Source organism: Semicossyphus pulcher, unplaced genomic scaffold, assembly GCF_022749685.1.
Source record: "Semicossyphus pulcher isolate SPU_LCO1_2020_fin unplaced genomic scaffold, fSemPul1.0.p SCAF_17, whole genome shotgun sequence".
Lineage (NCBI taxonomy): Eukaryota > Metazoa > Chordata > Actinopteri > Labriformes > Labridae > Semicossyphus > Semicossyphus pulcher.
The window spans coordinates 13,199,820-13,212,576 of NW_027211681.1; the positions used below are offsets into that span (position 1 = coordinate 13,199,820).

A 12,757-nucleotide genomic window follows, 5' to 3' on the forward strand; every position below is an offset into this window, starting at 1 on the left:
ACAACCAGGAGAGGGAGGAAGGACACACAGACAGCGTTGTCAGTTTCTCCAAGATAAGCAGCTGTTAAGGGCTTTGAAAGCCGTTAACATATGATGTCACTGGTCCCATTTGTTAAATCAACCTCCCGATACTGATGCAGGTAAATGTGTTGGAAGCATTTTCACAGATTCTGTCTCAGAGATCGGACACATTTCGAAAAACAAGTTGTTTCCCAGACTGTAAAAAAGGCACGAGATCAAACACTTGTTAGGAGAATATGAAGGGATGAAGTACTAAAAGGATGACACATGAAGCAAAAAGTACAAGGCGAGTACAAGGTGTGCTGGTGTTTCCCCCTCGCTGTTAACCCACCGGTCTCCAGGCTTGAACTCGCGGGAAAACTTGGTCCTCTTCTTCTTGTGCTTCCTCTTCAGATTACGGATGGACAGCGGGATGCTCTTCTTACGGTTTGTTCCCAGACCGCCGCTCTGAGAGGAGGCTGTGGAGCTGGCCGAGGACGTCAGAGAGCTGCAGGGGGTTACAGAAAAGACCATCTGTCGTTAAATAATGCAAACATACATACAAAAGATTCATTTCCTCCTTTTGACTGGTCTATCACAAGTTAAAAAAAAAACTTGTAAAAAATTTTTTTTATGAAAGTCAGTAAACACTTTGAATAAATTGTTCTGTATCCAACCAGCAGTGCAAAACTTTCAATCAAGATCGGATCAAAAAGATAATTTAACTTTTAATCTTTACAAAGACATTTTTTTGTCGCAAAGTGTTTTGCATCAGATCGCATCAGACTTTACTGAAGCTCCTGCTAACGTGTCCACACCCAAGCTAATAACTGAATGTTAACAGACCTGGTGTCGTCAGTGTCCTCTGCAGCCTCGTCGTCAGCGTCCTGCTCTCCGTGCTCGGTTGAGGCGTCGTTGATGTTCTGAGAGTCCTGTGGGTTCTGGACGGGAACCACGGGGCCGTTGTTTTTGGGATGAGAGTCTGTCTGCTCTGATTTGTGCTCGCCTGGTCAGAGATAAAACAAAAGAGGACGTATTAGAGTATGGATGGATCATCTTTTTTTTTTAAAAAGAGAAGAAAATCTACATCTTTAAAGGTATTATGCTAATTTTAGGCTTCATATTTCACTCTGTGATACCTGTGGAGTAGCTTAGCATAATTTACAGTTTAAAAAACTCTCACACTGGTGCTTTGTGCCAGCCCTCATACGACTCAGTTCTGTCCCTTTAAGAAACCCCGCCCCTACAAGCCCGCTCTCTTCTGATTGGTCAGCTCCGAAGCCTGCTGAGGCTGCACAAAGTGCATCATGTAGAAAAAACTGAGTGAAACCTGGCGTTCACAGCGGCCTGCAGACTGAGCTGAGAAGCCTGGGGATTACTCCAACATACTTTTACCTACAGATTTGAAACTTCACCCACGTTTAGTCTGAACATCCAACACTGTAACATTATAAATAGGTCTAAAATGTGAAACAGCATTATACCCCCTCTTTAAAATTCATATTAGATATTACTTTATCAGCCTCTTAAAAGCACTTCAGGTTTCTGTTTTACTGTAACTGTACTGAGAGAGAGTCGTCTTTTATTTTCCTGGATTATGGATCTTCTCTCAGGTCAAGTGTTCTGCACTTCAGCACGATTTCCAATTAGTCTTTTCTCTCTGAACCGAACTGCATTTACAGAAAGGACTGTCTGAGGTCTCACAGGAACTTTAAATCTTTCTGACTCTCCCTTTTTTTATGGAGACACTTAGTTTTCAGATACTTCAGGGACGATTCAAGCAAAAAATATAACGCTCACTATTCTGACAAGGACAGATTATTGAGCTTATAGAGAGCAGATGTGAAAATATATTTGATGCCCTCTTTATAACGCTTATCCTTTCAAATAACTGTTAAAATCCAAACTCCTCTGCACTCTCTTAGTTCTGTCTCCTGCTGACTGTAAATGCTCATTTGCTGTTTGCTTACAACAGGAAATTATTTTGTGTCTCACTAATCAAGAAGTGTGACGAACACAGCGGCAGCGTTTAACGAGACTCGACCGATAATTTGAACCAGAGAGATTTATTTACAGGATCAAGCTGTGTCAAAAACTGCTTCATTTTTTGTATAAACATTTCTGAAAAGAGAGGAGCAGCCTGCGCAGTGTGTGCGTCTCCACTTAAAATGGGGATTTGTGTTGCGTCGAGTCAATGTTTGATCCGTCAAGTCTATTTTTAGGTGAGTAAAATTCTAACATCAGAGTCTTGCTGAGTTCATGATAGAGGCAACACCGACAGCATTAGAGAACAGTGTGTGTGTGTGTGTGTGTGTGTGTGTGTGTGCCTGTGCGTGTGCGTGTGCGTGTGCGTGTGCGTGCTGTGTTTCCTCTGCAGAGTGTTGTTTGGTACCTTGCGTGTCAGCGTTATCCGTCTTCTTCCCTGAATCCTTCTTGAACATCCTTTTTAACTGACAGAGACACACACAAGAGGATGATGAGAAACGCCTCACAGTCTCAGTATGAGCAGCCGAATCCAAACTTCTGACGCCTCCTGTTCATTAACTTTCAGTGAAAACAGGTGAATGTAAGTGTTGATGTTTTCCTGAGGGGATGACGGGCTGCAGCGACCTACATTTATCCCAACAGGTAACAAGTTCTTCTTAAATGCTAAAATAGCACGAATGCAATCTATACTCTGACATGCATATAGACATTTAATGCTCACCTTTCTGGCCACGGGGTCTTCAGGCAGGACAGGGGCACCCTCAGGTCCTTCACAGGTGATGCGTGTGGCGTCCCCCTTAGCAGGGAAAATATAAAGAGCCCTCTCTCCCAGCTGCCTCTGGGTGTGGTCGTAGTATCCAAGACGCCTCACCCTAAACCAGCACAACACCACACAGAAATGACCACTTAACACCTACGTGTTATTGCATCGTGGGATACTACAGCAACTATTAAGAGGCGTACATGCATCCGTGTGAGGACGTATGGAGGACTTAATCCAACTGACCTGCAGAGGTTTTCCTGCGTGATGGTGGAGGGAGGAGGATAGACGCTGTCCGAGCCTTTGGGAGAGTAGCTCTTTGTGATCCACGTCACCTTCAGCTCCACCACTTTAACCTGAGGAGACACGACGACACCATGGAGACCTTTTATAACACAGTTTATTGAAGTGTAGGACTCAGGGATGCATTTCAGTGTGGCTATAACTTCACCCTAGTGATATAATTCTTCTGTTTCAGTGACTAAACCCCCCAAAAAATGACTTGTCTTAACAGTACAAAAGAGCTTCATTAAATAATAACAAGTTTTTCATAACAAGAACTTTTCTAGAACATAGTTGGACTCGACACGAACACTGAATGCGTAAATGAGAGTTCAAAGAGATGATAGCCATCATCGTCTCACCTCTTCTACTACCACCCTGAACTTGCACTTCCTGCTGAGGACAGGTTTGACCCCCGACAGCCACTGTACATTAGAGAAGACTTTGGCTGGTCCAATCAGGACCTGGCCTGGGTAGAAGCCGTACGCCTCATCGAAGAACAGACCCTGAAGAAAAAAAACACAGAAACAAAAACATTATTTGATTTGAGGTTTAAAGGGGACACATTTTAGCTCTGCAATCAGTTTTCTATGATTCTAATGTGTTTTTGAATCACGTTGGTAAAGTTTGATTTGCTGCACTGTCACTCCAAAGTTGTAGAAAACATGGCTGCTCTAGGATCAGTTATTCGGCCTTATATGTACGAGCTGGAATCATCAGGAGGTATCGGAATGGTAAGTTGAAATCTTGACAACGACTCGACTACAAGCTCGTGTAAGAAGGCAGCCTGAGGGGAACGACGGCGAATGATGATTGGTTGATTTCAGTGAAAGTAAGGTTCTACGTAGAAACCTGCAGCTGTTCTGAACGGCCCATTACAGAGGCGAGCTTTTTAAAAATGTCACCACAAAGAAAAGACTCAACTGTCAAGAAGCTAAAAAAATGAACATTTTAAATTAAAAAACATGAAAACTCTGATTAGCAAAGTGGAAATATAGAAACATGGTGTTTCGGATTAACTTGTCTAGAGTGGGGTGACGTGTTTGCACATCACACATCCAATTATATGACTCAGAAGCAGAGCGTATATTCAGTATATTTATCAAATAAGACTGAGGAGACCAAAGTAATAAAAAGTAACATCAAAGCATATAGAAAGTTCACTTTAGTGTCAGTGGATAGAAAATATGCAGCCAAACAAATACAGTTATTGGCTGGTTATAGAATATAACAAATATGAAATATTTACAAACAACAAATAAGGTGTTCCTGTGTGGACACTGTGGCTCTGACCCCTGACTATCAGCTGTCCTGTTCAGCCTAGGTGAACCTGAGGTGACAGAGAAGAGCTGGTGGCAACGTACCGAATCGCTGACATGAGGACAGACGTCGTAAAGCTTGGCACCGTCCTCCACACTCATGGAGCACCTGCAGGGAGGGAGAGAGGGAGAGAGAGAGAGAGAGAGAGAGAGAGACCGACATTCACTGGATTTGGCACGGATCAATGTGTGCCAGCATGCACACACAAATAGACTCAGACATGGTAACCGTACTCGCTGTACAATCACACACACACACAGGGACACACACAGTGTACCTGGCTCCGTTGGAGAGCTTGAGGATGATGTGATTAGTCAGGTCGTAAACTTTCCCCAGCCAGAAGTCGTAGGCGATGTAGTCACCGTACATGAAAGACTGAAGAACACAGTGACGACAGGAAAACATGAACATGAGAAAACAATGATTACAAAGGTGCACAGGAATCACCTGCTGGCTAAATGTTGCTTTTAATGCCGCTTTTCTTTAACGAAAGTTGCAGGTTTGCCTTTATTTTTTCTCACAAACAATAATATCACCATTGACTGCAGAGAATCCTCTAATGTCAAACACTGATTTCAGTTCTAAATACGTTTTCCAAAGCCTTCAGTCGTACACCATGAGAGAGAAGAGGCTGTGATCAATACTTACAATAACTGAAAACTTGGTTTACCTGAACATAACAATGCAACACATTCTATTTCAAACAACAGGCTTCGAATGAAGAACAGTATTTTTATCTTTTTAACTACTGACTCTATAACTTCATGTATATTTGTCAGCACAATTTATTATAATTGTAATTGTAATACAAGAGAAATCAGAAGTCATGGTTGTGATATTTAAGACATAATTTGACAATGCTTAATCTGACAGGTCCATCTTTTTAAAATGTCCTCAAACTAACTTTCAAATGTTGTTTTAATTATAAGAAAACACATTTTAATAGTTACATTTCAGCACAGAGAGCTTCATCAAGCATCTATTACTCCTTTCACCCTTCACTCAGCCCCTGTATGTAGAGACGTGTGTGCAAATAACACTTCATTTTAAGAGTAAACATTTTAATAAGGTACCGCAGAATTCATCTCCGTACTTTAAACCGGAGCGACCAGTATACCAGTGTGAAAGACTGTGTTACTCCTCCAGACGATGGCGCTATAATCTAGCTAAAGCTTTGTCACGGACATGCGCCTTCATGACCGCCAGTGCAGCCGCCATTCTCACAATCGTCAGCGTTACTGTAGGCGGAGCTCAACTAAAGCACCAGTAGCTAGCAAAACTGGACATGGTGCAAACAGACGGTGGGCTGTAATTAGTGTTTGAAATGAAAATGATTTGAAATACTGTTGAAACAACTTGTAAACAAGTTTTTTTAATTAATAAATAGCTTTAGAAACTCTTGTTGCCCTCTGATTCCCCCAAAAACATAATGCGATTTAGATTCCTGATTTTACAGTTTATGCAGATTACTTTGAAGTCATGATTTAATGACAGTCTTAAATGTATTTGAGTTTCCTGCATTACAGTATTAGGATGTCACAGTCTTACCCAGATGTGCTGCAGGTCTTTGCTGTTCACTGGATACAGAACACAGTTTGTTCCCACCAGCTTCACCGCACACTCGATGTCGATGTTGGTCACAATGCCACACTGGTTGTCCTGAAAGGTGACAGATACGAGTTCAGCATATCACACTTTCGTTCTGCTCATCAGCATAAACACCGGGTTATAGCTATCCTGAGGTCAACAAGCGTTTTTTAAGGACAACACTTGAATTATCGCCTAAATAAAATCTGATCCCAGTTAATCGTTTTATAGTCTGACTGTGATTTGTTGCACTTCTTTAACACTGAAAGTCTCCTCTCAGTGTGTGCAAGTGTCGACCTGCTGCAAAGATATTCCAGTCATGTCTGATGCAGCAAATGGAACCGAGCAGTGAACGGTGACATGACTGACAAACAGAGAGGCTTGATTGAAAAAAGGGGGCAGAAATAACACGACAGAATGAGGAGGTGAGGCGAAGAGGAGAGCGTCTGCATACTCACGTTAGAATTGTTTCGTCGCACGATGTCTCTGATGACGATGGAGCGATCTTCAAGTTTCAGCTGTGAAGGAAAAAGAAAAAAGAGTTGGTGCCTCATAACAAACAGAAGCTGCAGAAATATGATCTTTATTTTCATACAGCTCTTCACATCAGCGACCCCGTGAGGAACTCTGGAGAAGAACTTTGAAATTGAAACGACACATAAATCACAGTCAGAGCATGACGGCATTACTGATATGATTTTTCACACCCTTGTCGTGCCCCTGCTCACAGCACAGCCATGAAGAACCTAATGTGCACAGTCAGCAGAGCTGTAGAGCCCCCCCGAGAGCAGATCACGTTATTTTACTGTCCAAACAGAGGAACCCAGCTTTGTGATGAGCACTGGAGGACTCGATTATTAATCAACACACTGAAATAGAATCGGTGAAACATTCTCAAAAGAGCTCACAGCTGATGGACAGATGAGGCAACAACAGCATTGTGGAAGAATTACAGGCCTGTAGAGACAGAGGGCAGAGAACAGGAGCTGCTGAGCTAAACTTGGCACAAGCTGAGCTCCCAGAGGTAAACCTTGTTCCTGAAGCGGAATCTGCTGTGTCACTACACCTGTTATCAGGCGCTCAGACCCAAAACAGCATTTAAACTAGAATTACCGCCTCACAGTTTAAATCCGTCAGTGTTTCCTACAGGAGGACAGGATAACTGCGGCCAGGACAGGAGATTTATACGTATTGAAATATGGCAAAAGAAGGCCGTTCTTTACCACAACTAAATTCACCTATGACCTTTAGAAGGGGTGTAAGGGATCACCAAACTCACGGTCATGGATTGGATCATATTTCGGATATGCAAGAAAAAAACCTCTCTTAAAAAAAATCGTCATTCTCAAGCTCGGTGTAGCATCGCGGTGAAGCTCGTTTAAGGTTGAACATTCAACTGACTTTCCTGATGAGGCAGATGACATCTGGACAATCTCCATGACAACTCAATAAATGGTGAAGATGGGTACAAAATGCAGCTGTTTACAAGGCCACAATGAAAATTCATGCTCAACAAATACACAACAAACATTTTTACATCACTTTCTCTGATCTACAGAACGGCTAGCTAAGAAAACCCGCCTCCTACTTTTAACACACTTGGTTCAGCGACTCAGACTACCACGTGAAGAAGTAGAGAGAGTATAGGTGGAAGGAAAGGTTTCTTACTCAAACATATACAAACAGACTTGTGGGCTGTAGTTGCCTTACTTAACGGTCATCTTCCATTTCTAACGATGTTCCAATATATGTTTAATCAGCGTGATCGGGCCTGTGCTGCGACAGTAACGTTTTAAAACGAAAGCTCACCGTCTCGTACTTCCTGTTGGCACACAGAACCACACACCGTGTGTGCACCGCAGCCGAAGCTGCTAAAAGTGAACACTTTGCGGCACGTCCGCTCCGTGAACAGCCCGTTTATGTGGCCAGTGTTCCAGCACCAGGTGCATGTTTACAGTTTAAAGGCAGGTGACACACAGACTCTCATAAAGGGCGGCACTATGTGATATCAGACGGACCTTTACTGGAGATAAGTCGTGGAAAACCAGAAAATGGCGAGTTCTCCTTTTGCACCAAGCAACAAAGAAGCTTGACTTCGCAATTGCGATTGTTAAACAATATATCGTGCAGCCCTAATAAGAGCACTATCACAAGTCAGCATCAAAGACCATCACTGCTTGATCTCTGTTATCTCTCGAACAGATGAAGCAGTGTTATGAACCCCATCAGGAGTACACTCCATCAACTTTACTCGACCTATTCTAAATTAAAACAGAGTGACGGGGCAGAATTTCACACCTCAGCGTTGCTTCTCTAACAGTGAGTCAGGCATTAAATTAAGCCATCAGTCTAAACCTCGCTGATCCCATCGGACAAAATGTAATGGGGTGTAAATATTAAAGTATTACCTCCCTGATTTTCTCCTTTAAAAACAGCTTAAAGTCGAATAAAGCACCCTGAACTACAACACGCAGACGATCACCAGACATATACATTTACTGTTAAGTACATGAAGCTGTTGCTCTGTTCTCCTCACAGCATCTTTGCAGCTCTTCAGCCTTCATCATGTGCACTGTTGGTACACTAGTATGGAGGAAAATTACTAAAAGTATGATGTGAAATTACTGAAACACTTTTGCAACATTTGACTTGACAGAAGATTCTGCAGAACTGCCACTTGCAAAGATTATCAGGGAGAGAGAGCTGAACTTCATCTACAGAGACAGTGAATGTCTCACGTCCCAGACGGTGTACAGTTAATATGTGGAGTGTCTGCATTATATAAGCTGACCAGAATAAAGCCGCCACAGCTCTGTGAGGCAGGAGGAGAACAATGGTTAAAAAACAAACACATACATGAAATAAGTTCAATAAAAAGCTACCTGCGGGAGGCTCGGCTTCTCTACAAGCTGCAGCACAATCTGCTCTGCTGGCAGCCAGCACACAGCAAAGAGGAAACAAACCGGCAGCCAGCGCCTCTGAGTTTAGGCAGAGACAGATGGAAGTAGAGGAGGGAAACGTAATTAGGAGTAAATAGAGTGAAGAAATTAAAACCACGGAGGCCGGCTGCATGTTAAGTAATGACTGGAGGAATGAGTTTTTACTGGACTGGGGAAACGGGAGGACAAAATGTTGGCAGGATTAAACCCAGCGAGATGAAGAACGAGCTTCAACCACAGAAATAAGAGTTTGTTAAACTGTAACACATTAAAATGTCCTGTTACATCCGAGTATGAGCTCATGTAATGTATAGGGCCGGGTATCGACAAGGATTTCTCAATTCCAATTCACAAGGTCCCGATTCGATTTGATTTCCGATCCGAGTCGATTCGATATCGATTTGGTTAGAGGTATTTCAATTACAATATTAATGCACCTCTAACCTGGTGCTTTATTATGGTGCAAAATGTTTAGTGTTTACAATAAGAATTGACCCCAAATGAGTTACATCATCTACTTTTTATTTAACATGACGGACACACAGCTGTCAACACAATATTAACAATGTTATGAATTAGACAGCTTCAGAACTTTTCCATCTCGTGGTTTTGATTAAAAGAACTGGGCTTCAACTTGCACGAGATTTGGCCACGAGATCTCACAGCGCGTACAACAAAACCACGCGAGACTATGAGGAAAGGCATATTGTTTAACAACGTGCTGAAAATACCTCGCGGCCAAACAGAGAGTAACAAACATCAGTGCAAAACTAACTTGCATGTTCATGCACGCACACATGATAAAAAGAGTCCGTCTCTGTTGTAGGTGCAGTAAGGAAGTGATATGTAACCAAAACTACAACAGAGGTGGCGAGTGCAAAGTTAGCATGAGCAACAGTCTGATTGACCACAATTAAAAACATTTATTTAAAAAAAGTAAAATCAATATGTTCAAATTATTTTTGGATGTGCTTTGTTTCTTTATGTTAAGATGTCCAGGCAACACGACCACACGCACAAACTCCTTCTGGCATCTGCTCTGACTCGCTGTAACACTACACCACTGAATTCTGGGAGAGGAAGAGCCACTGAGTGTGTGTGTGTGTGCAGGGGATCGATGGGTCGCCATGTTCCCTTGTAATCTATAAAACAGCAGCCTGTCTGGTCCTCATGTCTCTGCTGCTGGGTGTTGAACTCACAGACACACACACACACACACACACTTACACACACTCCTGTCTCCCTCCTCATCTAAACCTTTTAGCTGAAAAGTACAAAACATTTCTTTTTTTTTGTGTGTGTGTGTACCCACGTCCACAGCTCTTCATTAATATTCTCTCAGTGCATCGTGCTGCAGTGCGCTACTGTAGTGACTGATCTCCTCCTCAGTTCAGAAACACTGTGTCTGAATCAATACTATTTAGCCTCCGAGAGAGAGGGAGCAGTTAGAGCCATACAACACCTCAGCTCTCACTCTGACACAGACCACCGGAAACCACAGCTAGACCTTTACTCCTGCGTGCAAATCAGCTGTTATGTAATGACTGAATGGTAACGGTCCAAACCTTTTAACAAGTGCAATTGTAATTTCCTTGCACATGTATAATCAGTTACACTTAGTTTTCAGAGCAGCATCCCCCTGCAGTGGGAGTGATCGGCAACAGGAAGAGACAAAAGAGAGGAGGGGCGACCTGGCTGATCCTCGTATATGAAGCTAAAAACAGGCTATATTTTTTAACTCCTGTCAGAAATTCTTTAATTAAAGGGAGGTATTTCCCCAAGCTGACAGCATTAATGCAAACACACAGTGCAGCATAATCAGCGTGGTTACAAAAGAGCTGTTGCTATGGCTCGTGTTGTGGTGCTAAAAAGAGAGGCAGGATGGTGGTGGCGGAGTCAGACAACAAAAGAAGACGTGGACATGCCGGTGTGCATAAATGGATGTGTTACGTGTGTGTTAGTGTGTGGCACCTGGCTGTAAGATGCGAGACAACCTTGGCTGCCTCTCTATTCAGGCTGTTAAGGTAGAAGGAGCCAGATTGATTACAGGAATCGATGGAGGACAGTATTTGCTTTGACTTCCCGGCCTAATTAACACAAGCCACAAATCAGGTGCGGCACAAGGAGGAGGATGAGGAGGAGAAAGAGACACTGCGGAGGACTGCGGCTCAGGGCCACGCCTGTGCTTCGCTCTGACAGATACTGAGAGATGAGATACTGACTGATACTGAGAGTGAACAAGGCATCTGATCCACAGAACACAGGAGGAGAGGAGGTCAAACTAACACGCATTGTTTTAGGAGCAACAAGAGCACATATTAAACGTATATCCGTCTGTGATAATGAAGGTGCAGTCATCATTCTGAGCTTCATCCTGCTCCTCAGCCTTTAGCCTCGGGCAAATCCCAGCTCTGCTGCTGCATTATTAGAGTTTTGGGGAATTGAAAATAATGTGTGTTATCCAAGAGGATGTGAGCAGACTCTTAAACAGAGAGGCCTTCTGCATCCACAGCCTTCACAGCAGAGCTTTAAGAAACACTTTGGGAAATATGCTTATTCACTGTCTTACACAGAGTTACGTAAAAACATTGATACCAGTGTTATGTCTGATCTGTAAATATAAAAGCTAGACAACAGCTGGTTAGCTTCATGTAGCATAAAAACTTGAAACAGGAGGAAACCGTTAGCCTAGTTCTACACGTCTAAAGCTCACTAAAGTCCCTTTTACACAAGCACTGAAAATGTCTCGACACAACCCGGGTGTAGGCTGCATGTGTGAACACCATTCGAGTCCGTTCAGCTGGACTTTTAGCTGATTTTTTTCCTGCCAGGCCTTTAGTAAAAAGTCTGCCCCATATCTAGGGCTGGGTTTAAAAAATAGATTTTTCCGATTCAAATCGATTCTCATTTGAATGACCCAATACCGATTAGTTATTGCCCAAGATCGATCTTAAATTTTATGTGTAAAAATGTGTCTGATCACTCACGTTTCTAAGCACTCCTGAACGCAGCACGACTCCGGCACTGAGGGAGACATGCCCGGACTCGTTTACTGCACCTACTACGGAGACATCAGTGATCCCCAACGGACTCTTTTTATCGTGTGTGCGTCCATGAATATGCAAGTTAGTTTTGCACTGATGTTTATGTTACTCTCTGTTAGCGTCGGCTTTGGCCGCGAGTAAATTTTCGGCATGTTGTTATACAATATGCCTTTCCCCATAACTCTTAGTCTCGTGTGGTTTTGTTCTTCGTGCTGTGAGATCTCGTGGCCAAATCTTGCGCATGTTGAAGCCCATTTCGTTTAATCAAAAACCATGAGCCAGATTGTTAATATTGTGTTGACGCTGTGTGTTTGTCATGTTAAATAAAAAGTACATGATGTAACTTCTTTGGGGTCAATTCTTATTGTAAACACTAAAAATGTTGATAATGCACCTGGTTAGAGGTGCATTGATATTGTAACCGAAATACCTCAACAAAAATCGAATCGGATCAGAAATCGAATCGAGTTGGGACCTTGTGAATCGGAATCAAACAGCATAGAGAAATCGGAATCGATACCCAGCCCTACCTGTATCCATCATATAAGACATGACAGGTATGATAAGGTAAGGTCGCCTTAGTAACTATCGTGTTCGTATTCCAGGAACGTCTTTATACATGTTGTAGTATATATAGATAGATAGATATTAATGCAAAAAAAGTCATCATTGAAGGCTCCTTCTCCTCCTGCAGGCTCTGCTGTCATGCAGGCCTTTAAACACCCTGCACACCCACGCAGGTGTTTTCAGTTATTCTTGCTGACTGCATCTCTGTTCAGGTTGAAGTGGAACGGAGCTGGATGCTGATGTTGGAAAAGATATGAGGTAACCAAACCTCA

The 12,757-nt window shown here is 42.8% G+C and overlaps 1 protein-coding gene across 1 annotated transcript in view; it reads right to left on the reverse strand.

The window, feature by feature from the left end:
• ube2o (ubiquitin-conjugating enzyme E2O) overlaps positions 1–12,757 on the reverse strand; it is a 34,278-nt gene that overhangs the window by 9,660 nt on the left and 11,861 nt on the right. Inside the window, exons 2-11 of the mRNA XM_069666584.1 lie at positions 6,394–6,453; positions 5,897–6,007; positions 4,626–4,723; positions 4,393–4,456; positions 3,391–3,534; positions 2,993–3,102; positions 2,708–2,858; positions 2,393–2,450; positions 847–1,006; positions 353–508 (exon numbers count right to left, since the gene is read on the reverse strand). Of these exons, the coding sequence (XP_069522685.1) occupies positions 353–508; positions 847–1,006; positions 2,393–2,450; positions 2,708–2,858; positions 2,993–3,102; positions 3,391–3,534; positions 4,393–4,456; positions 4,626–4,723; positions 5,897–6,007; positions 6,394–6,453 (1,112 nt within the window). The remainder of the gene's footprint in view (positions 1–352; positions 509–846; positions 1,007–2,392; positions 2,451–2,707; positions 2,859–2,992; positions 3,103–3,390; positions 3,535–4,392; positions 4,457–4,625; positions 4,724–5,896; positions 6,008–6,393; positions 6,454–12,757) is intronic.